This window comes from Corythoichthys intestinalis, chromosome 2, assembly GCF_030265065.1.
Source record: "Corythoichthys intestinalis isolate RoL2023-P3 chromosome 2, ASM3026506v1, whole genome shotgun sequence".
Lineage (NCBI taxonomy): Eukaryota > Metazoa > Chordata > Actinopteri > Syngnathiformes > Syngnathidae > Corythoichthys > Corythoichthys intestinalis.
Window position 1 is genome coordinate 72,145,256 of NC_080396.1, and position 23,348 is coordinate 72,168,603.

At 40.6% G+C, this 23,348-nt stretch overlaps 1 protein-coding gene across 9 annotated transcripts in view; it reads right to left on the bottom strand.

Moving 5' to 3' along the window:
• Positions 1-23,348, bottom strand: part of LOC130930836 (muscleblind-like protein 2a) — a 102,167-nt gene that overhangs the window by 35,803 nt on the left and 43,016 nt on the right. For 8 of the 9 annotated variants that reach the window (XM_057859092.1, XM_057859064.1, XM_057859102.1 and 5 more), the window contains exons 3-5: positions 8,816-8,980; positions 8,538-8,741; positions 3,375-3,608 (exon numbers count right to left, since the gene is read on the bottom strand). In XM_057859092.1, coding sequence (XP_057715075.1) covers positions 3,375-3,608; positions 8,538-8,741; positions 8,816-8,980 — 603 coding nt within the window. The remainder of the gene's footprint in view (positions 1-3,374; positions 3,609-8,537; positions 8,742-8,815; positions 8,981-23,348) is intronic. The other variant, XM_057859047.1, reaches the window with a different exon arrangement.

The window sequence follows — 23,348 nt, forward strand, 5'->3', positions numbered from 1 at the left end:
TCCATATATTTGTTTGTGGCAGCCATATTTTCTACTTTACATTCTTAATATTATTTATGGCTTAGGACATTTACAGCAATTTGTAGCAATAATGGCTTTATGGCTCTCAGCTTTAGCCTGGACAAAGGAAATTGAGTGAAAGTTGCTGACTAAACCAAATTGGCCCAAGGTTACCTTCGTCACCACCACTGCTGCTAAATACACAATTCATGGCAATAACATGAGGAGCGTGAACGCAACTGGTGGACGTTAATGAGCTGAGCAACTATTTCGTGGCGACCATTTTGTCCAGCTATTTTGCAGGGATTTGCACCTGCGTGTTAGTTTGGTTAGCAAGTGTTTTTCTCATCCGCCCTTGATTTCATTAGCAACGATCTGCCAAGAGCTGAGGAAGGCTGGGGGTCATCGCGCAATGAAAGCGCTCGGATGACAATCAATTGTTCCTGCGCCATTATTTTGAAAGGACCTCACTATTGTTAGCTGACTGTACGTGGAAGCTACTGGAATGAATTTGCAGAGGTGGCCTGGTGCTTGATATGGTAAAAACAAAACAGGGCTCCACACTGAATGTTAGCGAGTATAGTGCTTAGCAATATGAAAAAAAATCCATCACGATAGCTGCTATTTTATATCGCGATAGCGATATACCACAATACCTGACGATAACATAAGCAATTAGCATTACTAAACTAGCATAACATTAATAATCTACAGTGGTACCTCGACGTACGATCGCTTCGACACACAATCTTTTCGACATCTGACGTAAAATTTGACTCGCCATTTGTTTCTACATCCGACGACATGCTCGGAATACTACGATTTACGACAGCGCCACGGTTTCTTTCTTTCCCGCAAGACGGATGCACGGCTGATTTCCTTGTGATAGTAATCAACATAGGTTCCGAGAATGTTAAGGTAGGTAGTGAAAAAAGGGAAAAGGTGACGCTTATCATTGAAATGGAGATGGACACGATAGAAAAATATGAACGTGGTGTGCGCGTCCATGAACTGGCTCGACAAGATGGCCGTAGAATGTCTACGATCTCGACGGTCTTCCTCCGACCTCCGTTTCCCATTCTTTATAAGTTAACGTGAAAATTATTATTATTGTAACATCACCAAAAGAAAGTCAAAAACTCTAATGCACCTTTCTCTCACTCTGTCCCGTCAGTCACGCGGTGGGTTCAGGCATACCACGCGAAACACATCCGTCACCTGCAAATCTTCATTGCTTCAAGAAGCTTCATTTGGCCATCACTGCTGCCTTGGGGGAGGCAGTCAACCTCTGCTGCCACCTGCTGTCAATACTGTTGTCGTCCAACATGCCTCCAAACATGCATTGTGGTGCTACAGACAAAATTCATGTTCTGTGCTATTATTTCTTCAGCTAATATTCCAGTTGTTTTATTAATTGCTCATTGTGGTATTTGGTAACACTTTATTTGACATTGGCACCATAAGACTGTGATAAGACTTTCATAATTATGACATGACAATGTCATCAGCATTAATAAATGCTTATAATCGATGTCATTTAGTGTTATTCGGCAAATTATCTCACTTTTGAATGGATACAAAAGATCTGAGCTGGACATAAATGGAGTTAGTGACATAATTTACTGGATGACACTTAATTACATCAGTCATATGCATTCAGTAATGCCCATGACAGTGTCATGTCATAGTTATGACTATGTTATGAAAGTTTTATGGCGCCACTGTCAAATTAAGTGTTACCAAATACCATAATGAGCAATTAATGAAACAACTGGAACAGTAACTGAATAAATAATTAGCACAGACCATTGAATTTTGATTGTTATTTACATCTGTAGCGCTGCAATGCATGCTGGGAGGCATGTTGGGCGACAACGATGTTGACAGCAGGTAGCAGCAGAGGTTGACTGTCTCCCCCAAGGGAGCAGTGTTGGCCAAATGAAGCTTCTTGACTCAATGAAGCTTTGCAGCCAATTGGTTCAGAGCTTCATAGTGTTTCATTTGGTCTTATGACAGTCTTATGATGCAGCTGCTGTCAAAGTATTAACTATGATTATATTAATATTCTGATTTTAATTTATAATTTATTTGTTTTGCTCCGTGTAATTGCTATTTGCAATAGCACCGATTGTATTGATAAAGAATTCAGTGTAGGTTTTCGGGCTGTGGAACAAATTAATGGAATTATAATGTATTCTAATGGAAAAATCCCGCTTGACATACGACCATTTCAACTTACAAACAAGGTCCTGGAACGAATTAACTTCGTATGTAGAGGTAACACTGTCTATTAACTCATTCACTACAACTGACAAAGATAGAAATCAAATCCATTAGAACTAGAATTAGATGGCTAGCATTAAATGATCATTTTTCACTGCCATTGCAGGACACCTTCTGTTGATTTCTGGTCATTTCCTGTTGATTTTGGGGCATTTCCGGATCACTGCCTCGTCATTTGAGGGCACTTCCAAGTCAATTCCCCTTTATCCGGGCCAGTTCTGTTTATTTTTGGGGTATTTCAGGTCACATCCTGTTGATTCGAGGTCTATTCCTTTTGGTTATCGGCAAGTCTGGGTCACTCCCGATTGATTTTTGGACAAATCGGGGTCAGTTTTTATTGATTTTAGGGGCATATTTCTGGTCACTTCCTTTTGGTTTTAAGCAATTCTGGGTCACTTCCTGTTGATGTTGGGGCAGTTACAAGAGACTGTCTGTTTATTTCAGGTCACTTCCTGATGATTTGAGGTTGATTCCCTTTGGTTTAAGGCAATTATGGATCACTTTTTGGGCATTTCCAGGACACTTTCTGTTGATTTTAGGTCACTTCCTGTTGATTTGAATGATTTCTGGGTCATATCCTGTTGATTGTTGTTGGCCAATTACTGTACTCTTGATTAAAGGTCACTTCCGATACATTTTGAGGCATTTCTAGGTAACCTATTGTTAATTTGAGGTCACTTCCTTTTAGTTTTGGACACTTCTGGGTCACTTCCTGTTGATTTTTGGGCATTTCCAGGACACCTTTTGATTTCAGGCCACTTCTTTGTTGGTTTTGGGGCGATTCTGGATAACTTTCCATTGATTTTCTGGCATTTACAGGACACTTCTATTCTTTATAGGTCACTTCCTGTCGATTTTGGGGTATTTCTGGTTTACTTCCTGTTAATTTTGGGGTAAATCTAAATCACTTCCTGTTGCTTTTTGGTTAACTTTGGGTGAATTCCTGTTGATTACAGGTCACTCTTCCTGTTTTTCTCGAGGCATATCCGAGTAATGCGGTAATGCAGATCGAATGATCGCTGCCAGCCACTCCTAGTTAAAATGGATTGGATGTCCGTCGCTGTCAATGGTAGCCAAGGAGTCGCTCTCACCATGGCTGCCGTGGTCTGGTTTGCCTGGTGTTGGGTAGCCTTGATCTTGGCCTGCAGATGGGCTGGCGGATGGAAGTACTTGCACTTCTCGCGGGAGCAACGGCTCTTGATATAGTCCATGCAGACAGTGACCGTGTTGTCGCTGGTGTCGATCATGGGGCTGTCGCACGGGTGGGCGAAGCGGCAGTCGGTCTCGCCTCGAGCGCAGTTACCCCGCTGGAACTCGCGACAAACCTGAACACACGCAGCGGCAGAGTAGATTAGATGAAGCAAAAATTATGGAAGACAGAAATCGCTCAAGTGTTTGGCCTGGAGAAGGTCTTGGTTGGACCTCGTTCTGGACTGCCAAAACTCTTGGTTTTGCAGAACAGTGAAGACACCACGTTTGATGGTCTTTAGTTTTGTCTCATTCTGGACTCCCAAAACTCTTGCCCTTGTCTTGGTTCAGACTCCTGAAAAATTTTGGTCTTGTCCCAATCTGGGATCTCAAAAACTGTTAGTCTTTGTCTTGTCTTGGTCTGAAGAACGGCAAAGACATCACATGCTCTTGGTTTTGTCTCGGGCTGGACTCACAAAAATCTTTGTCTTGGTCTTCCCTTGATCTGGACTCTCAAAAGTACTGCTAGAAGGTGGATTCCCAAAACTCTTGGTTTGGGATCCACAAAAGTCTTGGTCTTGTTTCGGTCTGGATACCCAAAAGTCTTTGTCTGGCCTCGGTCTGGACTCCCAAAAGTCTTGGACTTGTTTTAGTCTTACTCTGGACTCCTGGAATGTTTTGTCTCTTCTTGGTCTTGTTTATGTCTAGACACTTAAAAGTCTTGTTTTAGTGTGGACTCCCAAAAGTCTTGGTCTGGGACTTGCAAAAGTCTTGGTGCTGTCTTGGTCTGTGACACCTGAAATTCTTGGTCATACCTCAGTCTGGCAGCTCAAAGGTCTCGTTTTGCTGTGGATTCCCAAAAGTCCTGGTCTTATCTCGGTCTAAATTCCCAAAAGTATTGGTCTGTCCTCAGTCTGGGACACACAAAAGTCTTTGTCTTGTCTCAAACTGCGCTCATCAAAATCTTGGTCTTGTCATGATTTGGACTCCCACAAGTTTTGTTTTTGTTTTGGCCTTGTCTCTCAAAAGCCTTGGTTTTGTATTGGTTTTAACTCCCTAATGCTTTGGTCTTGTCTCAGTCTGGGAACCCCAAAAGTCTTGTTCTGGAGAACAGTGAAGACACCACATTTTGATGGTATTTGGTTTTGTCTTGGTCTGTACTCCCAAAACTCTTGGTCTTTTATTGGTTCAGACACCTAGAAGTTTTGGTCTTGTCTCAATCTGGGACCTCCAAAAGTCTTGGTTTTGACTAACCCTAACCCTAAACTCTTAAACTCTTTGTCTTGTGGTAGTCTGGATTCTCAAAAGTCTTGGTCTGGAGAACGGTGAAGACCCGTCACTTTAATGGTCTTGGTTTTGTCTCGCTCTGGACGCCCAAAACTCTTGGCCTTGTCTTGGTTCAGACTCTTCAAAATTTTGGTCTTGTCTCAATCTAGGATCTCAAAAGTCTTGGTTTTGAATTCTTAAAGTCTTTGTCTTGGTATGAAGAAGGGGAAGACACTACACGTTGATGCTCATGGTTTTGTCTCGGGTTGGACTCAAAATACTGGTGTTTAAATGTGGATTCCTAATAGTCTTGGTCTTGTCTCTGTCTGGATTCCAAAAAGTCTTTGTCTGCCCTCGGTCTGGACTTCCAAAAGTCGTGGTATTGTCTATGTCTACACAATCAAAACATTTTCTTTGATATGGATTCCCAAAAGTCTTGGTCTGGGACCCGCAAAAGTCTTGGTCGTTTCTCAATCTGGATGCCCAAAAGTCTTGTTTTGCTGTGGAATCCCAAAAGTCTTGGTCTTGTCTCGGTCTAGATTCTCAAAAGTTTTGGTCTGTCCTCAGTCTGGGACACATTAAAGTTTGTTCTTGTCTCAGACGGCACTCCTATAAGTCTCTGTCTTGTCGTGATCTGGACTCCCAAGTTTTGATTTGATTCGGTCTCAACTCCCAAAAGCCTTGGTCCTGTCTTGGTTTTGACCCCCAAATGTTTTGGTCTCGTCTCAGTCTGTGAACCCTAAAAGTCTTGGCATGACGTAGGTCTGCGAAACAAGACTTTTGGAGGTGAAAGTCTTGTTCTTGTTTTGGTCGCCACTCTCAAAAGTCTTGGTTTTGTCTGCATCTGGGACCTGCAAAAGTCTCATCTCGGTCTGAACCCTCAAAAGTCTTGGTTTTCTCTCAGACTGGCAGACTTTGAGGATTTTCTGTCAAGACCAGCACTTCAAATTCATTAGTTATTTGTTTTAGTAAAACTTCCCCACACTTACAAATTACTGGCACATTAGAAAGGTTTAAAAACATTTTTTTTTTTTTACTAGAAAATAATTTTTATGGTCTTAGTCTTGTCTCAGTTTCGGTCTGGACCGCCAAACTCAAATGAAGGCGGAACAACTAAAGCGTCCAGTACCGAGACCTGATTATAACCACAGAGAGAGCTGCTTTTCCCTGCTTTATGGTATCGCGAAACCCCGCGGACGTGCACGCGTACAGGTCATTTCCAAAGAATGGTGTTCACGTGCACTCTGTGTGGGAGTGCGTTGGTCTCTCGGAGGGATGCTGTTTCATTAGCGAGCTTCATTTAAAGCAGTTGCTAAGTGATAGCGCTCGTCAAGACAAACATATCCAGGCATGTACGCCTACGCATCACCTCCGTCTCGTACCGAGATGAGAATTGTTTACCCTTTGAAAGGTCGAGAGGGAAAACACTTTCTGCATATAACACTGACTTAACTCATTGGCTGCCATTGACAGCACTAGACGTCGGATCCGTTTTAAGTGGGAGGGCTGGCGGCGAATGAACATCTACTATGGATACACTCATTAGTGGGAGGGTTCATCTTGGCCAGAGGAAAAACAAATGTTATTTATACCTCATTGGCTGATGTCCAAATCATTTGACGTGGGAATGCTAGCAGCGAATAAACATTTGTTCATTTGCAGCCAAACAATGCTGCCAGAACAATGAATAGGGAATGCCTACTTTTTTCAGCAGTTCTGATTGTGACATCACAAACAGAATTGATGATCATGTCTAGCTTTCTACTGCTGCGCTAGCTAGCTACAACATGAGTGCCTTATAAAACTAAAATATCAACTAAATTAACAGTTTTTTTGTATTTTTTTGTGGTTCTTTCTGGTTTTGGTGTTTTTTTTTTTTCCAGTTTTTTGGGGAATTTGTCACAATTTCTACCGTTTTTTTCGTTGCTTTTTTTGGTGTTCTTTTGCAGTTTTTTGCGGTTTTTGCACAGTTCTGCCTTTTGTGGGGCTTTTTTTGTTGTTATTTTCACAGTTTTTTTGCCTTTTAGTGCTGTTTTTCCACGGTATCCATGTTTTTATTTATCTCTATTTGTCTGTTAGGGAACACCCACTTTTTTCGGCAGTTCTGATTGTGACACCACAACCAGAATTGATGACCATGTCTAGCTTTCTAGTGCTGCGCTAGCTAGCTAGTACATGAGTGCCCGATAATGACTAAAATTAAAATATGAACTAAATTATCAGTTGTTTTTTTACAATGATTTTTTTGGTGCTTTTTTCTGGTTTTTGGTGTTTTCTTTTTTTTTCCTTTTTTCGTATTTGATTTTTTTGCAGTTTGTCATAATTGTACCCATTTTTCTTTTTTTTTGGTGTTCTTCAGCAGTTTTTTGCGGTTTTGCCATTTTTTCCCCTGTACATTTCGCAGAGTTCTGTTTTTTGCGTTATTTTGTTGCTGTTATCGCAGGTTTTTTGCCTTTTAGAACTGTTATTCATGTTTCCAATATTTTTTATTGCTTGTTTTTTATTGGCTGTTCTGGAACGCTCACTAATTTCTGTGGGCGGCCGTGGCACAGTTGGTAGCTTGAGTTGTCATGGGACCGACGGGTCAGCGGTTCAATTCCCGGCTATGACTGCCCACTGTCGAAGTGCCCTTGGGCAAGGCACTGAACCCTAACTTGCCCCCAATGGGTTGGCAGCGCCTTGCATGGCAGCAGCACCATTGGTGTGTGAATGTGTGCGCAAAAGTGTAAATCTAATGTAAAGCTCTTTGGGCATTGTAACAATGTAGATAAAGTGCTATATAAGTACTCTCCATTTACCAGTTCTGATTTTGACATCACAAACAGAATTGATGACCCTGTCTAGCTTTCTAGTGCTGCGCTAGCTAGCTAGTACGTGAGTGCCCTATAATGACAAAAACTAAGACAACAACCAGATTGTTTTTTCTGGTTTTGGTGTTTTTCTAAGTATATTTTTTTGTATGTGATTTTTGCAGTTTGTCACATTCATTCATTTATACATTTACCATGCCGCTTATCCTCAAGAGGCTAACGGAGGTGCTGGAGCCTATCCCAGCTAACTTTGGGCAGTAAGCGGGGTGCACCCTGAATTGGTTGCCAGCTAATCGCAGCAGTTTGTCACAATTTTGTAAATTTTTTGGGGTGTTAATTTGCAGAATTTTGCCATTTTCCCCCTGAAGTTTTCACATAGTTCTGTTTTTTATTTTTTTTTTAATGTTTTTGCAGATTTTTTTTGCATTTTAGTACCGTTATTAACGCTTTCCATGTTTTTTTTCTCCTCTACATTCCTCTACATTTGGCTTTTTGGGAACACTCACTTTTTTTCAACAGTTCTCATTGTGAAATCACAACCAGTATTGATGACCATGTCTATCTTTCTAGTGCTGCGCTAGCTAGCTAGTACATGAGTGCCCCATAACGACTAAAACTAAGATATCCACTAAATTATCAGGTTTTTTTTGTGATTTTGTTGTTGTTGTTATTTTCAGTTTTTTGTGTGTGTGTGTTTATTTTTGTGTTTTGCAATTTGTCTTTGCCACTTTTTTGGGCGTTCTTTTGCAGTATTTCGTGGTTTTGCCAATTTTTTCCTGCAGTTTTCGCAGTTTGGCGTTTTTTTTTTTTTTTTTGCGTTTTCTAGTGCTGTTTTTTTTTTTTTTTTTGCCATCTTGTGGTTTTCGATATTTTTAAAGTAAAGTAGGAAGAAATACCTTCTGAAAGTTAAAATTTTTTTGACATTGGAAATTGGGTAATTTTGGTCGAAAAACCTACATTTTGGTCGCAAGTAACGTCTCGCCGAGTTACCTCCAGTTTGTCTGTTCGCAGCAGTTTTTGATTGGCTGAGGAGGCGGCGGCCAATGACGCGGGAGGGCTGCCGGGGACGATGACGGGCGTGCTGGGCAAGATGTCTGCCGGTACCAGGCCCATTCCGTGCGACACGGGGGTCAGGTACGGTGTGTAGCTCAGAGCGCCACCGGAGCCCAGACCCTGGCTGACTGGAAATGTCTGCTACGTAGAAAACACAGTTTACCGAGCCGACGTAAAAGCCAGCAGAGTGAAGCATTTGCGGAAAAAGCGCTGACCACAGGCTGCATGGTGGTGCCGGGAATCATAAATTGCATCTGATGGGCCAACATGGCGGCCGCTGTCTTCTGCTGGATGAGGTTATTGCGCCCGTTGATCTCCAGCTGGGTTTTCAGGTGAGCGGGCGGGTGGAGGTATTTGCAGTTCTCCCGCGTGCAGCGGCCCTGAAAAAAAAAAAGAAATACCGGCGAAGATTTGTCTCTAAATTAGTTAACAGATAGTAACATTGCCACACTATTTGTACTTTAATAAAGAATTTAAGTGTTCCAAAATGTTTTTGTGAATTAATAAGCATCAACAACAATGTAACTGCTACATTAGCGACACAAAAAAAAAAAGAGATACATTATTACAATAGTCGACTAATCGTTAAAAAAGTCTGCTGACTAATCGGAAGAAAAATAGTCGTTTGGGACAACCCTACACGGAAGCAAGCAAGAATGAACACACTGTGAAAATAAGAAAGGAGACACAATTTCAAGAAGCATTTCTAGATATATTGAGATTCATCAGATTGTTTTTGTCTGAAAATAAATGGGATACGTCCACCGAAAGCACTGATGAACATACTAGATGTGACTCTGGCTGAGTGACCTCTCCACCCTGCAGCGAGCTGCTGAAACCTCCTTTCTGCTTCACATGATGCAACTCACACCTGCCCACACATATGCATATTAAATGCCTGGATCACAACAAACATCACCCACGCACACCAACACTGCCATGCTTAAGGACACGCACGAAAAACTGGCCATGAGGAGGAACGCTGCCTTGTAGCGCAAACTCGCACATATACAAAATGCAATGCATGGGAAAAACAGAGGTGAGGTGAAGAAGGAAAACCATTCATGCTAATTACTATTCACTGCTTAGTACTTACCATTTTAAATATGAGGTAAATTCTGTATTTTTGGGACTATTAGCCGCTCTTGAGTTAGCCCACATACCACACAACATGTTCTGTGCGTTTCCTAATTTTCCCCATTCACAAAACTTAACTTGTCTGCCGTTGACGGCGATGACAAACAAGATCTGCTCCCCAAAAAGTTTTTTTTTTTGTTTTACATTGACCACAAACACTGCAAATTTATGACGTCTTAATCAGATCATTTTTCTTAAATTTAGTCAAATAAGTTTCTCCATCTTGTTTTGAGTGTTTAAGACTAGTTCAGCGGTCGAGAACCTACAGTGGGGAGAACAAGTATTTGATACACTGCCAATGGGTTTTCCCATTGACTGCGTATCAAATACTTGTTCTCCCCACTGTATGTCTCGCGTGCCACATCTGGCTCTTTTGATGAGTGCATCTGGCTCCCCACCATCCCGTCATCTTAAATTTGGAATCGGCCGGCTTTCTTGACATGAACGAGCTGTAATTAGCTGCTGGTGTATTCACCCATTGATTTTAGACACTTCAAACGTACGTCGTAATAATATGCTTCAATTCATTGCCGATTGGTGGTCCTCCCATCGTGGATTGTATGAAGATGAGGGTTACAGACCACGCCTCGCGCGTTGAAAGTCTCCGCTCAGCCAGCAGTGGGACTGGCACCTCCCAACTCAATGCCGAGCAAACAGGAGTACACTGCTGGCCAAAAGAATTGGCATCACTGCAATTCTGTCAGATAATGCTCAATTTCTCCCAGAAAATGATTGCAATTACCAATGCTTTGGTAGTAATATTTTCATTTATTTTGCTTGCAATGAAAAAACACAAAAGAGAATGGGGAAAAAAAATTAAATCATTATCATTTTACACAAAACTCCAAAAATGGGCCGGACAAAAGGATTGGAACCCTTTGAAAAATCATGTGATGCTTCTCTAATTTGTGTAATTAACAGTACCTGTTACTTACCTGGGGCACATAACAGGTGGTGGCAATAACAAAATCACACATGCAGCCAGTTAAAATGGATCAAAGTTGACTCAACATCTGTCCTGTGTCCTTGTGTGTACCACATTGAGCATGGAGAAAAGAAAGAAGACCAAAGAACTGTCTGAGGACTGAAGAAGAAAAATTGTGAGGAAGCAAGGGCCATCTCAAGGCTACAAGTCCATCTCCAAAGACCTGAATGTTCCTGTGTCTACCGTTCACAGTGTTATCAATAAGTGTAAAGCCCATGGCACTGTGGCTGACCTCCCTAGATGTGGACGGAGAAGAAAAATATGACGAGGGATTGCAACAAAAGATGGTGCAGATGGTGGATAGAGAACCTCGACTAACATCCAAACAAGTTCAAGCTGTCCTGTAGTCCGATGATACAACAGTGTCAACCTGTACTATCCGTCGGCGCCTGAATGAAAAGGGATTCAATGGTAAGATACCCAGGAAGACCCCAATTCTGACCCAGAGGCATAAAAAAAGCCAGGCTGGAGTTTGCCAAAACTTACTTCAGAAAGCCAAAAACGTTTTGATAGAATGTTCTCTGGTCAGATGAGACAAAAGTAGAGCTTTTCGGGAAAATGCATCAACATAGAGTTTACAGGGGGAAAAAAACGAGGCCTTCAAAGAAAAGAACACGGTCCCCACAGTCAAACGTGGCAGAGGCTCCCTGATATTTTGGGGTTGCTTTGCTGCCTCTGGCACTGGACTGTTTGACCGTGTGCATGGCATTATGAAGTCTGAAGACGACCAACAAATTTTGCAGCATAATGTAGGGCCCAGTGTGAGAAAGCTGGGTGTCCCTCAGAGGTCATGGGCCTTCCAGTAGGACAATGACCCAAAACACACTTCAAAAAGCACTACAAAATGGTTTGAGAGAAAGCACTGGAGACTTTTAAAGTGGCCAGCAATGAGTCCAGACCTAAATCCCATAGAACACCTGTGGAGGGATCTGAAAATGGCAGTTTGGAGAAGGCACCCTTAAAATCTCAGAGACCTGGAGCAGTTGGCCAAAGAAGAATGGTCTAAAATTCCAGCAGAGCATTGTAAGAAACTCATTGATGGATACCGGAAGTGGTTGTTTGCAGTTATTTTGTCTAAAGGTTGTGCTACCAAATATTAGGCTGAGGGTGCCAATACTTTTGTCCGGCCCATTTTTGCAGTTTTGAGTAAAATGACAATGATCAAATTTTTTTGTTTTCATTCTCTTTTGTGTTTTTTTCATTGCAAGCAAAATAAATGAAGATATTACTACCAAAGCATTTGTAATTGCAATCATTTTTTGGGAGAAATTGAGCATTATCTGACAGAATTGCAGGGGTGCCAATACTTTTGGCCAGCAGGGGAAAATGAAACTACAAAAGTGAACTGCGTGGCACCCCAAGTCACGCCGGTTTCGTCAAGTCGGTTTGACTTTTATGATTTTTTTCGCCTGTCAAATTGTCGCCACTTCAAGGAGAGCGAGACCCACGATTGGCTGCCCTAAAAACGCTCAACCTGTCTCGGCCACTGTTATGTACATGTCCCCGAGGTTGTGGTTTCCACTTCCAGGAAATATACGCAACGCCAAACAATGTTTCTATTAGTTATTTTCAAAGTGATGAGTACGCAATTGAGCAACGATTGTAACATCCCAAATAACGATGATAGGCTTTCGTTGTTGTTCTCTCAATATTTATTTAAATCACAACTCGGCAACTGCTCGTAAAAGCTGAGCATGACCTCACTCTCGCTCCCATGTGAGGCTTTCAAATGCGTTCACAAAAAAAAAAACAAAAAAAAAAACAAACAAAAAAAAAACAAAGAAAAAAACCCAAACAAACAAACAAACAAAAAACAGCGCTTACAAAACAGACTCGGGCAAGCTGGAAACAGAACATAGATTATACAGAATTACACGGTATATGACACACACACACACACACACACACAAACAGTATGGCCCTCGTGGAATGCCATTTTAATATATGTTGGGTGTTTTGGCTCTCTTGGTTGAAAAGGTTCCTGACCCTAGGACTAGTTAAACGATTAACGCATCAGATTATTCCACTTACTTTAAGTAAATATTACTATTTGTTCTTATTAAGCCACTACTTATGAAGGTTGTTAATTTTCCATTTAACTCAAGAAAAAAACACCTTCAAATAATGTTTCAAAGAACATTTCTGACAAACAAGCTTTTTATATGATTAAACATAGTTAGTTATTATTATTGCTTAAAGCAACACAAGCAACATCAATTTTAGTGACCCCAGTGGACAAAGCCGTAGTGTTTTGCCTTTAGGAAGACTGTGTTTCCCCTGAGGACCAGCACATACCCGCATAGTGTCTTAAAATCATGATGGTTGCCTGCAGATGGATTAAACAACATTTGTTTCCAGTGGCTGTGTGAAGGATGAAAAGAAATAAGGTAATGAATTCAGTTCCGTTTAGGAGGGTGGGGCGCCAGCAAGTGAAAGCTGGGTCAATGTTAATCTTTATATCCTGGTAGCTTCCCTTTCTTTTTTCTCCACAGACAAAACTTTTTGTCTCTTTTGTTGCTCTGCCATCTTTGCAGAATTCGCACGAAAGCGTTACCTTCGACTTGTCTTTATAATGAATGGGGAAAGGGGGAAGTGACATATGCCGTAAAGCAGCCAGCACATTTGTGTTTTTTTTTGTGTGTGTGTGGTAGGGTTCCTGCCACCCTCCTCAAAGTTAATTAGTGCTGGTGAAAGCGATACAGACCCCATCAAGATATAAAAGAGGTGTCAGTCGACATATCACAAATGTTATGAAAATATTTTATAAAGGTTGAAAAGTTACCTAGAGTTTCTTTAAAATAAGTCAGTTAAGCTTATTTTCAGCCAGCTATTTTTCTTATTTGAAGAAATCTCAGTAAAATTTACTTGAAGCACTTGCAGATAATTTCACTCATCTCTAGTAGATTCACACTCAAAACTAGTGAATTTAACTAGTTTTAAGGAGGTGTGTTTTTGCAGTGTAGAAACTTTGGCATGTTGCTACTGAAAATACTACAAACTGCTTTAAGTTATTTAACGAATTCGTTGGTTGCCATTGACAGTGATAGACCTCCAATCCATTTTGATTAGGAGTTGGCCCGCTCTTTCGCTCAATAGCCCACTTGGTGAATGGTTGCTGCCAGCCCCCCCGGTCAAAATTGGTTTGACGTCAATAGCTATTAAAAATGGTCAAAAAATGGTTAAAAACTGGCAGCTGCTGCACCAATCAGATTTTGGATCATTTCTTGTAGATTTTTGGGCCTTTCCAGGTGATTTCCTGTGAGACATGTGCCGATTACCGGTTTCAAGGTATATCGTGGTATGAGAACATCAAGGTTTCAAAACCGCAAAAATTTTCCCGTCATACCGTTCCTACGGTATTAGCTATTTTTAATGTCGCAAGAATGCAGGGAGAAATCCCTCGCTTCCAGCTGCAAGGCTCAACCCTCCCCCACCGCTTGTTGCTCAGTGTCAGTGAGTAAGCTGTGCTACACAATGGCTGGAGAAGGTGAAACTCATGAACTTTTTGGCCATTCCGGGGTCACTTCCATGTATAATTTGGATCATTTCTTGTAGATTTTAAGGCATTTCTGGGTCACTTACTGTTGATTTTGGGTCACTGTTACTCTTCATTTTGGGTCAGCTGCTGCACCAATCACAGTGAAGCTTGTTAAAGATACCGCATGTGAATGGTCATGCAGTTTTTGAAAAGTGGCTCATCTCTAATCCAACTCAAGGATGGAGCGGAGCTCTGCTTTAGTTAATCTGATCATCTGTGACCTGCTGAGACATGGAACCCCCAACCTCCACTGACCATGCTTCTGTAATCTGACTCGTCTAGGGTTGTCAAAAGTATTGATTCCGAAATGTTAGGGGTGTCTTAGGGGTCAGATTCGGCACATTTGGGATAATTTCCTGTAGATTTCAGGACATTGTTGATTATGAGTCAATTCTGGTACAATTTGGAGCAATCCAGGGTCACTACCTGTATATTTTGATCATTTCTTGCTGATTTTAAGGCAGTTCTGGGTCACCTCCAGTTCATTGTTCATTTGATCTTGATTTTGGATCACTTTATGATGATTTTGAGGGCTTTCTGTGTCACTTCCTATACATATTGCATCACTTGTCACACAAACTTAGGGGGCAATTAGAGGACATATAGATAGAGCAACGCTGAAAGAGTTCCTCAGAAAAATAAACATTTGATTTTGGGGTTTTATTGATACAGTATTTTTTGAGTATCGATATCGAATTTTGTGACAAGAATATCCGACTCGTTATCGAGGAATCCACATTTTTCTCAGGAAAATTATTTTCCTGAGAAAGCGGTGAGACTTCTAGAAATGGGTTACACACTTTTTTGTCCTACTTAAAAGAAGTGTGCCACAATCCCAAGAGAAAACAGCCAGCCTTCTGCTAATTTTGCAACCGTTTCAATCACTCGTGGCATTCGAGGCAGTCTAAAAATACCACTAAAATCGACTACAAATGAGGAGGAGAAAAAAAAATAGACAAAGCGAGAAGATTTAGATCTTGGTGTCTCATGTCAGGACATGTTGAGAAGTTGTTTTAATCCATAGGACAGATGAAGGAAGATAATGAGATGGAAGGAAGAGCGCAGATCTGCGCTTCAAAGCCTCTTTCCAACGTACTCAGCAGATACGGGGACCGGCCATCGGGCGCTGTGTTGCTTACTCCCCCACTTTGGAGATTAAAGCTTCAGTTGCTGACAAAAAGAAAGTTAAACAAGTATGGCTTCAAACTGTACAAAGAAAGTAAGCATTTATTCACTTGTCAAATAGGCCGAAACAGAAGCATTGTTTTTGGACTACAAGTCGCACATTTTTGCATAGTTTAGCTGGTGTTGGGATACTGTTGTCATGATACTAAAATTTTCAGCTTGATATCGATATTAAAAAAAAAAAAAAAAAAATTGAGATTACACAAACAAAAAAACAAAAAGAAATGTTAACTTTCAGTTTCTCCATTGGTGGTCATTATTTTTGACCAAAACCCTCTCCCAAAATCTATTTGCATTACTCATAAGTTAACCCAAAATGTACAGGATGTGACCCGGGAATGGCCCCCAATCATCAGAAAATGACCTAAATTCAACAAAAAGTGACCTCTAAGTGGCCCAAAACCAACAGAAAGTGACCCAAAGTCAACAGGTTGACCGATAATACATGACCAATGAACTAAAACAACAGGAAATATGTTCAAAACGTGACCCCTAAGTAGTGTTGCCCCGATACCATTTTTTGGCCCTGACATCGATACCGATACCTGGCTGTGCAGTATTGGCCGATACCGATACCACTTTGTTTGAAATATATATATATACATATTAGAGATGTCCCGATCGATCGGCATCCCGATTGACCGGGTCCGATCACGTCATTTTTAAAGTATCGGAATCGGCAAAAAAATATTGGACATGCCTTTTTTTGACATGTATATATTTTAAATAAATCGTTTTCTAATTGTATTCAATGTTACAGACATAATATGTTACACTCATCCAGAGTCTTTAGTTTTGGCTTAAGGTAGGATTATAAAATTTATCCCGATAATGGCGGTAATTAATTTTTTAAAAATTGTATCACGTTAAAATATTTAACGCAATTAATGCATGCGCTGCACGACCCACTCACGCATTGTCGCGCTCAATCTGTAATGGCACTGTTTTACTTATATAGAGAGCTAAAAGGCAGCGTAAAATGAGTAGTGAATTTTGGAAGCCTTTGAAGCCTTTTTTTAATTGGCTAAAGCCTCCCTCTCCCTACGATTAGAGCTATCGTGGGAAGCAATGTGGGGAAGCAAGGTAGTAATTGATCTTTTTCTTAACACCCTATGTTATTTCCCAACGCAGAGAAGATATATCAATTGGTAGCACTACGCACAGTCATGGTTCCACTTCCAATCATGCATTTGGGCATGGCTACAGTATCATTTACTGAAAGCTCAACATATACACTAGATAGCAATATTTAGTCACAATATACAAAGTCACATTTGTCCTTTAAAAATTACAAGTCTTTCTATCCGTGGATCCCGCTCACAGAAAGAATGTTAATAATGTAAATGCCATCTTGAGGATTTATTGTCTTAATAAACAAATACAGTATTTATGTACTGTATGTTGAATGTATATATTCGTCCGAGTTTTATTCATTTTTTTTCTTAATGCATTGCCAAAATGTATATGATCGGGAAAAATTATCGGGACTGATTGGAATTGAATCGGAAGCAAAAAAAAGCAATCGGATTGGGAAATATCGTGATCGGCAGATACTCAAACTAAAATGATCGGGATCGGATCGGGAGCCAAAAAAACATGATCGGAACAACCCTAATACATATACTGTATATGGCGGAAAACACTCAGGTGACTTGAAGTCCCGCTTTGAGACCCCCAATTTCACCAACTTCCAAAATTGTCTGATATGCATGTGTGATACGTCATTGGAAAGCTTAAAATCTCAATTTTCTGGGGGAAGAAAAATTTTGAACAGGAGGGCATTAAAAAAAAAACTATTAAACAGCAAAACGCAATTTGGAGGTGAGAGCATGATAGAGCAGATTTAAAGACGCCACGAACCCTAACCCTAACTCTTTATTGCCAAATGTATCACATTTGATACACCTAAAATTTCATGATTTTGAGAGTAATTCAGAATTTTGACATTTCTTTCTGAAAAAAAAAAAAATGATGGATGCAAGTCAACACATGCATCTGCAGGTTCCATGAAGGGAAAAAAAAACAGGATTTAGATAGGGTTATAGATATTACAGCGCTTATTACACATATTCATTTCTTTTTACAAATTTGAAAAAAGGTTTCATTAGGACCTTATTTTTCAAATTTTGGGATTCTCTGATAATTGCTTCATGTTGCAGGGTTAACAATATATCATCACGTACTTACCTTGTTTCGATCCAAAAACTCCATGTAGCATGTATCACTGAGTGTCAAGACACAGCTGTGAATGGCCACAGCTGGATTTTTGGGGGATTTTATGGGTGAAACATGGTAATATAACAAGGATCGCGATGTAGAAAACGCAGACATCATTGAGTGTTCGAGATTTTCTTTTTCGTATATTTACCCTTTTAAATGTTTTTTTTCAATTTTCTTTGTTTGGATCGATTATTTATCATCTAACATGTTGGAGAAAATGCGACAGTAACAACAACAACAACAACAACAAAAAACAACAACAATTAAGAGATAGTTATGCGGTAGATATCCATGACTTTTTTGCAGACACCACTTTTTTCATTGTGGCGTAATTTCTTTAAAAGTTTAAAATATACGAGTGAATATTTTTTTAAAGTCGTTTTTTTTTTTTTTTTAAACAAAATATTAGACATCAACTAATGATTCTAAGCTAAAAATGAAATTTTGAATAATAAAGATAATTAATTACCTTCGTTTTATGGCTTGGTTGAAACAAATGCGGTTGTGTGACGTCTGTAAACGGGGGTTTCCAGGGTAAGACGGACAAATTAAAAATAGTTCGGTGGCTTAATGTGCCATGAATTTGCTATGGCAGCATATAGACATATTGTTCTATCAAACACAACAGTTGTTTTGGCTTAAAATACAGCAGTTTATTTTAAAGAGGAGTGCAAGAGCAGGAACTGCTTTTTCAGTCTTGTCTGTGTTTATACATATATATATACATAGTGAATCCAGTAGAACTTTTTATTGCATACCTGGTATGGGTGACAATAGTTAAATAAAACTTTGGCTCTCAAAGGCCAAAATAGTGCTAAATTCATGAAATTAAAACATGCATAATACTAGCCCTGTTATGATCCTGCCTTTTTGTTCCGTGCTGATGCCATTCTCCATGTTTGCAGGCTGCACGGGTGCGAGAGGGACCGGTCTCCTCAGGGGCGAGGCTCACTGGCAACACCTGTGGCTTATTGATTGAGCCTTTTTAAGCGCAGGCCAGACACAAACCAGTTGCCAGAAGATTCCAGCACAAGCACTCAGAAGCCTCACTCCTGAGAAGACCGCGTTTCCTGAATATGCCTTTTGTAGCACGTTTTTCCCCTTTAGGGTGACTTTTTGTTTGACACTTTGTTTTTTTTTTTTTGAATAAACACTTAACCACCTCTGCATTTGGGTCCTCGGCATTTCCTGATCGTCACTTAACAAGCCCAACAGTAAGAAAGTAAAAATACAATGAATGAATAATGAATACACTTTTTTAAACCCTGAGTTTTGGCTCTCAAAGGCCAAAGAGTGCAACTTGCATGAAATTATTTAAAAAAAAAAAAAAAAAATTGACCACAGCATCCTGTCTCTCTATTAGTCTCCTGGGGATGTCCCTTTTTTTCGTCGCCTGTACGGCTTTGCGCGCGAAGGGGGCGGCTCTTACAGTGGGGCAAATAAGTATTTAGTCAACCACTAATTGTGCAGGCCTGTAATTGTCAACATGGGTAAACCTCAACCATGAGAGACAGAATGTGGGAAAAAAACCCTCAGAAAATCACATTGTTTGATTTTTAAAGAATTTATTTGCAAATCATGGTGGAAAATAAGTATATGTACCCTTTGTTGGCAATAACGGAGGCCAAACGTTTTCTGTAACTCTTCACAAGCTTTTCACACACTGTTGCTGGTATTTTGGCCCATTCCTCCATGCAGATCTCCTCTAGAGCAGTGATGTTTTGGGGCTGTTGTTGGGCAACACAGACTTTCAACTCCCTCCACAGATTTTCTATGGGGTTGAGATCTGGAGACTGGCAAGGCCACTCCAGGACCTTGAAATGCTTCTTACGAAGCCACTCCTTTGTTGCCCTGGCTGTGTGTTTGGGATCATTGTCATGCTGAAAGGGCCAGCCACGTCTCATCATCAATGTCCTTGCTGATGGATGGAGATTTTCATTCAAATTCTCTCGATACATGGCCCCATTCATTCTTTCCCTTACACAGATCAGTCGTCCTGGTCCCTTTGCAGAAAAACAGCCAAAAAGCATGATGTTTCAACCCCCATGCTTCACAGTGGGTATGGTGTTCTTCGGATGCAATTCAGTATTCTTTCTCCTCCAAACACGAGAACCTGTGTTTCGACCAAAAAGTTCTATTTTGGTTTCATCTGACCATAACAAATTATCCCAGTCCTCTTCTGGATCATCCAAATGCTCTCTAGCGAACCGCAGATGGGCCTGGACGTGTACTGGCTTCAGCAGGGGGACACGTCTGGCAGTGCAGGATTTGAGTCCCTGGCGGCGCATAGTGTTACTGATAGTAGCCTTTGTTACTGTGGTCCCAGCTCTCTGTAGGTCATTCACTAGGTCCCCCCGTGTGGTTCTGGGATTTTTGCTCACCGTTCTTGTTATTTTGACGCCACAGGGTGAGATCTTGCATGGAGCCCCAGATCGAGGGAGATTATCAGTGGTCTTGTATGTCTTCCATTTTCTAATAATTGCTCCCACAGCTGATTTCTTTACACCAAGCGTTTTACCTATTGCAGATTCAGTCTTCCCAGCCTGGTGCAGGTCTACAATTTTGTCTCTGGTGTCCTTCGACAGCTCTTTGGTCTTGGCCATAGTGGAGTTTGGAGTGTGACTGACTGAGATTGTGGACAGGTGTCTTTTATACCGATAATGAGTTAAAACAGGTGCCATTAATACAGGTAACGAGTGGAGCCTCGTTAGACCTCGTTAGAAGAAGTTAGACCTCCTTGACAGCCAGAAATCTTGCTTGTTTGTAGGTGACCAAATACTTATTTTCCACTGTAATTTGGAAATAAATTCTTTAAAAATCAAACAATGTGATTAAAAAAAAAAAAAAAAAATTCCACATTCTGTCTCTCATGGTTGAGGTTTACCCATGTTGACAATTACAGGCCTCTCTAATATCTTCAAGTAGGAGAACTTGCACAATTGGTGGTTGACTAAATACTTATTTGCCCCATTGTATTTCTATTTCTGAAAGGTGGCAACCCTACTTTTGAAACAGGTCTCAAAGTACTGACGCATTTCTTTCAGTAAAAGACAATAAAAGTTAAGTGGACGAAGTGAACTGACCAGGGATCGTTGCTCCGGTCCAGCCTCCTTCCTCTGGATAGCAGTCCTGCTGTTGCAGCCTCAAACTCTTTGTGTTCGTTCACATGTTTCGTCTTCAAATGTTTTATCAGGTTCCAGGTATTGAAACTGGCCGATTTGACTCCACCTCTTGAAACTTTCAGGCTGCAAATCTTGCATGCAGTTATTGTACTCCATGGAAATTATAAACTGAAATACAGTATATCCAGACCGCCGACATTTTACTCTCGTAGTTTGTTTTTCCTAAAGATGAAAAAGCTGTCCCGCCATTGGTTGAGAGCAACTATTGGCCCACTCTCATTGGTCTGCAGCAAGCCAATAGCGATAGCTGCTTGGCATGCAAAGTGATCACGTGTCATCACACATCACAGACGGAGTGGAGTAAGCGTCAGGAGGAAAAAAGACTGCGGTCAAATGTTATAATGCTGGACCGGTAAATGGTATCGGCGGCCTCTTTGATGGTACTGTCCAATACCCATACCACCATTTCGGGCCGGATCGGCCCCCCCTGTCGGTACTGGTATCGGTATCGGAAAATAAATCAATGGATTAAGTTCAGATCTATAGAAATTGTGCTATTTAAGCATTTGTTTACAATAATTTTCAATTTAAAAAGCTCTTTGTTTTGTGACGGCCGCCATGTTGCATTTTGCAAAAAAAAAATTAAGTTGCAATTTCTGGCAAAAACTTATATGATATGTGTAAATATTGCTATTAATCCTGAAAATATTGATGATTATCGCTGCATTTGGTGATTTTTGTGCATCTAGCTTAAAATCTGATAGTTTTATAGCCATTCTAAGTTTTGTTATACATATATAAAAAAATTATTAATCAGGATTTTATTATGGACCGATTTTGAATTTTTTGGAATAGCTGCTCACGGAGACTCATATATGCCCAAGGGAGGTGCCTGTTTTGGTTTTTAGGTCACTAGTGGCTTTGGTTTTGAAAATATTTGAATTTTTTTTTTCTTTTTTTGGGGGTTGGGGAAATAGGCCCCCTACGGGTCGGCCCCGAGCCCTGTCAACTGGTAGTGAAGTCTATTGTAAAACAAAAATGCCCCCAAATATACAGCAAGTGACCAGGATATGCACTAAAATCAACAGGTTAGGATTAAAAATATATACAAATTGACCCTGGAATGCCCCAAAATCATGAACGTAACCCAAAATCAACAGAAAGTGACCCTTAAGTGTCCGAAAACCAACAGAACGTGTCCTGAAATCAACAGGAAGTAACCTGGAAAATGCCCCTAAATCATTAAGAAGTGACCAATGAACAGGAAGTGACCCAGAAATGCCCCAAAATTAACAGGGAAAAAAATCCTAATTTTGCAGGCCTCTCTGAAGGCTCCAAAATCAACGGAAAGTGACCTGAAATCAACAAGACCTGAATTAAATATGTTACACAAATCAACAGGAAGTGACACAAAATTGCTCCAAAACCAACAGGAAGTGACACAGAATTATATGTGGTTTTGAAGAAACCATCACTCTCTGCAAAAGCGCAGATGTTGCTAACAGCTATTCAGCATTTTATTCCTGAGGGAGAATAGCGCCTTGACTTTATAAGCTTGTTGTTTTGCTGGCTGTGATGACGTCCCCGAGGATGCCCTCTTGTGCACTTAAGGCACCCTGAGGCGTCTGTGCAGTTGAAAACAGACTGCCTCAAGTCAAGCCACTGCAGAGTGAAGCGGACAGTTCGCTGCCAAAGTTAATCAACAGCAAATCAATTCAAATCAAAAATAATTTTGACATCATTTTTTTTTTGGTCACGTCCTATTCATTTTAGGCATTTTCGGGTCATTTTCTTGTTAACCATTGGCTGCCACTGACGGCGCAAGACGTCCAAAGAACATGAAGTGCTGGAAACGCCTGAAAATCAAGAAGAAGTGAACCAGAATGGCCTCAGAACTGACACAAATGAATAAAAAGTGACCTGCAAATGCCTTTAAAGAAACTATGGACAGAAAGACTTGTAGATAAATGTTAGTGTGAGTTATAATAATTTGATATTCAAACCCCTTTTATTTGTTTTCGTTTTATAAAATTTGAAAAATTAGTTTAACTAGTAGGTCGCCTTGTTGACGACGCAATGCACTATGTGCGGTGACGTCACTGGGCGGCGCTGCCGTACTTCCACAGTGTCACTTGTTATCTACATTAAAATGTCGTTGGTTTCTGCCCTTCCAAAATGTCACGAAAGCACTGTTGATATTTCACAAAACGAGCAATTAAATGAAGGTCTCCATTGGGATTCAAATGCGCGTTTCCCGTGCGACAGACGAGCGCGTAGACCACAGCACTATACTTCCGCTTGACGTTAGAGTCGTGATTTTTTTCTTATAAAGCAACCGCAACCCACATGCGTTGTCTGTCTGTGCGCAGCTCACTTCAGACAGCAAGCAGAAAACAATAACATAAGGATGCGTAAAAGGCTTCATTGAACACACAAAACAACATGCGATCGCGAAAAGGGAGACACAAAAAGGGTCCGTGACAGTAGGTCGGCATCAATTTAAAAAAAAAATGAAATAAAACAAACAAAAAAAAAAGGGAAAACCACGGTGAGAGGCAGAC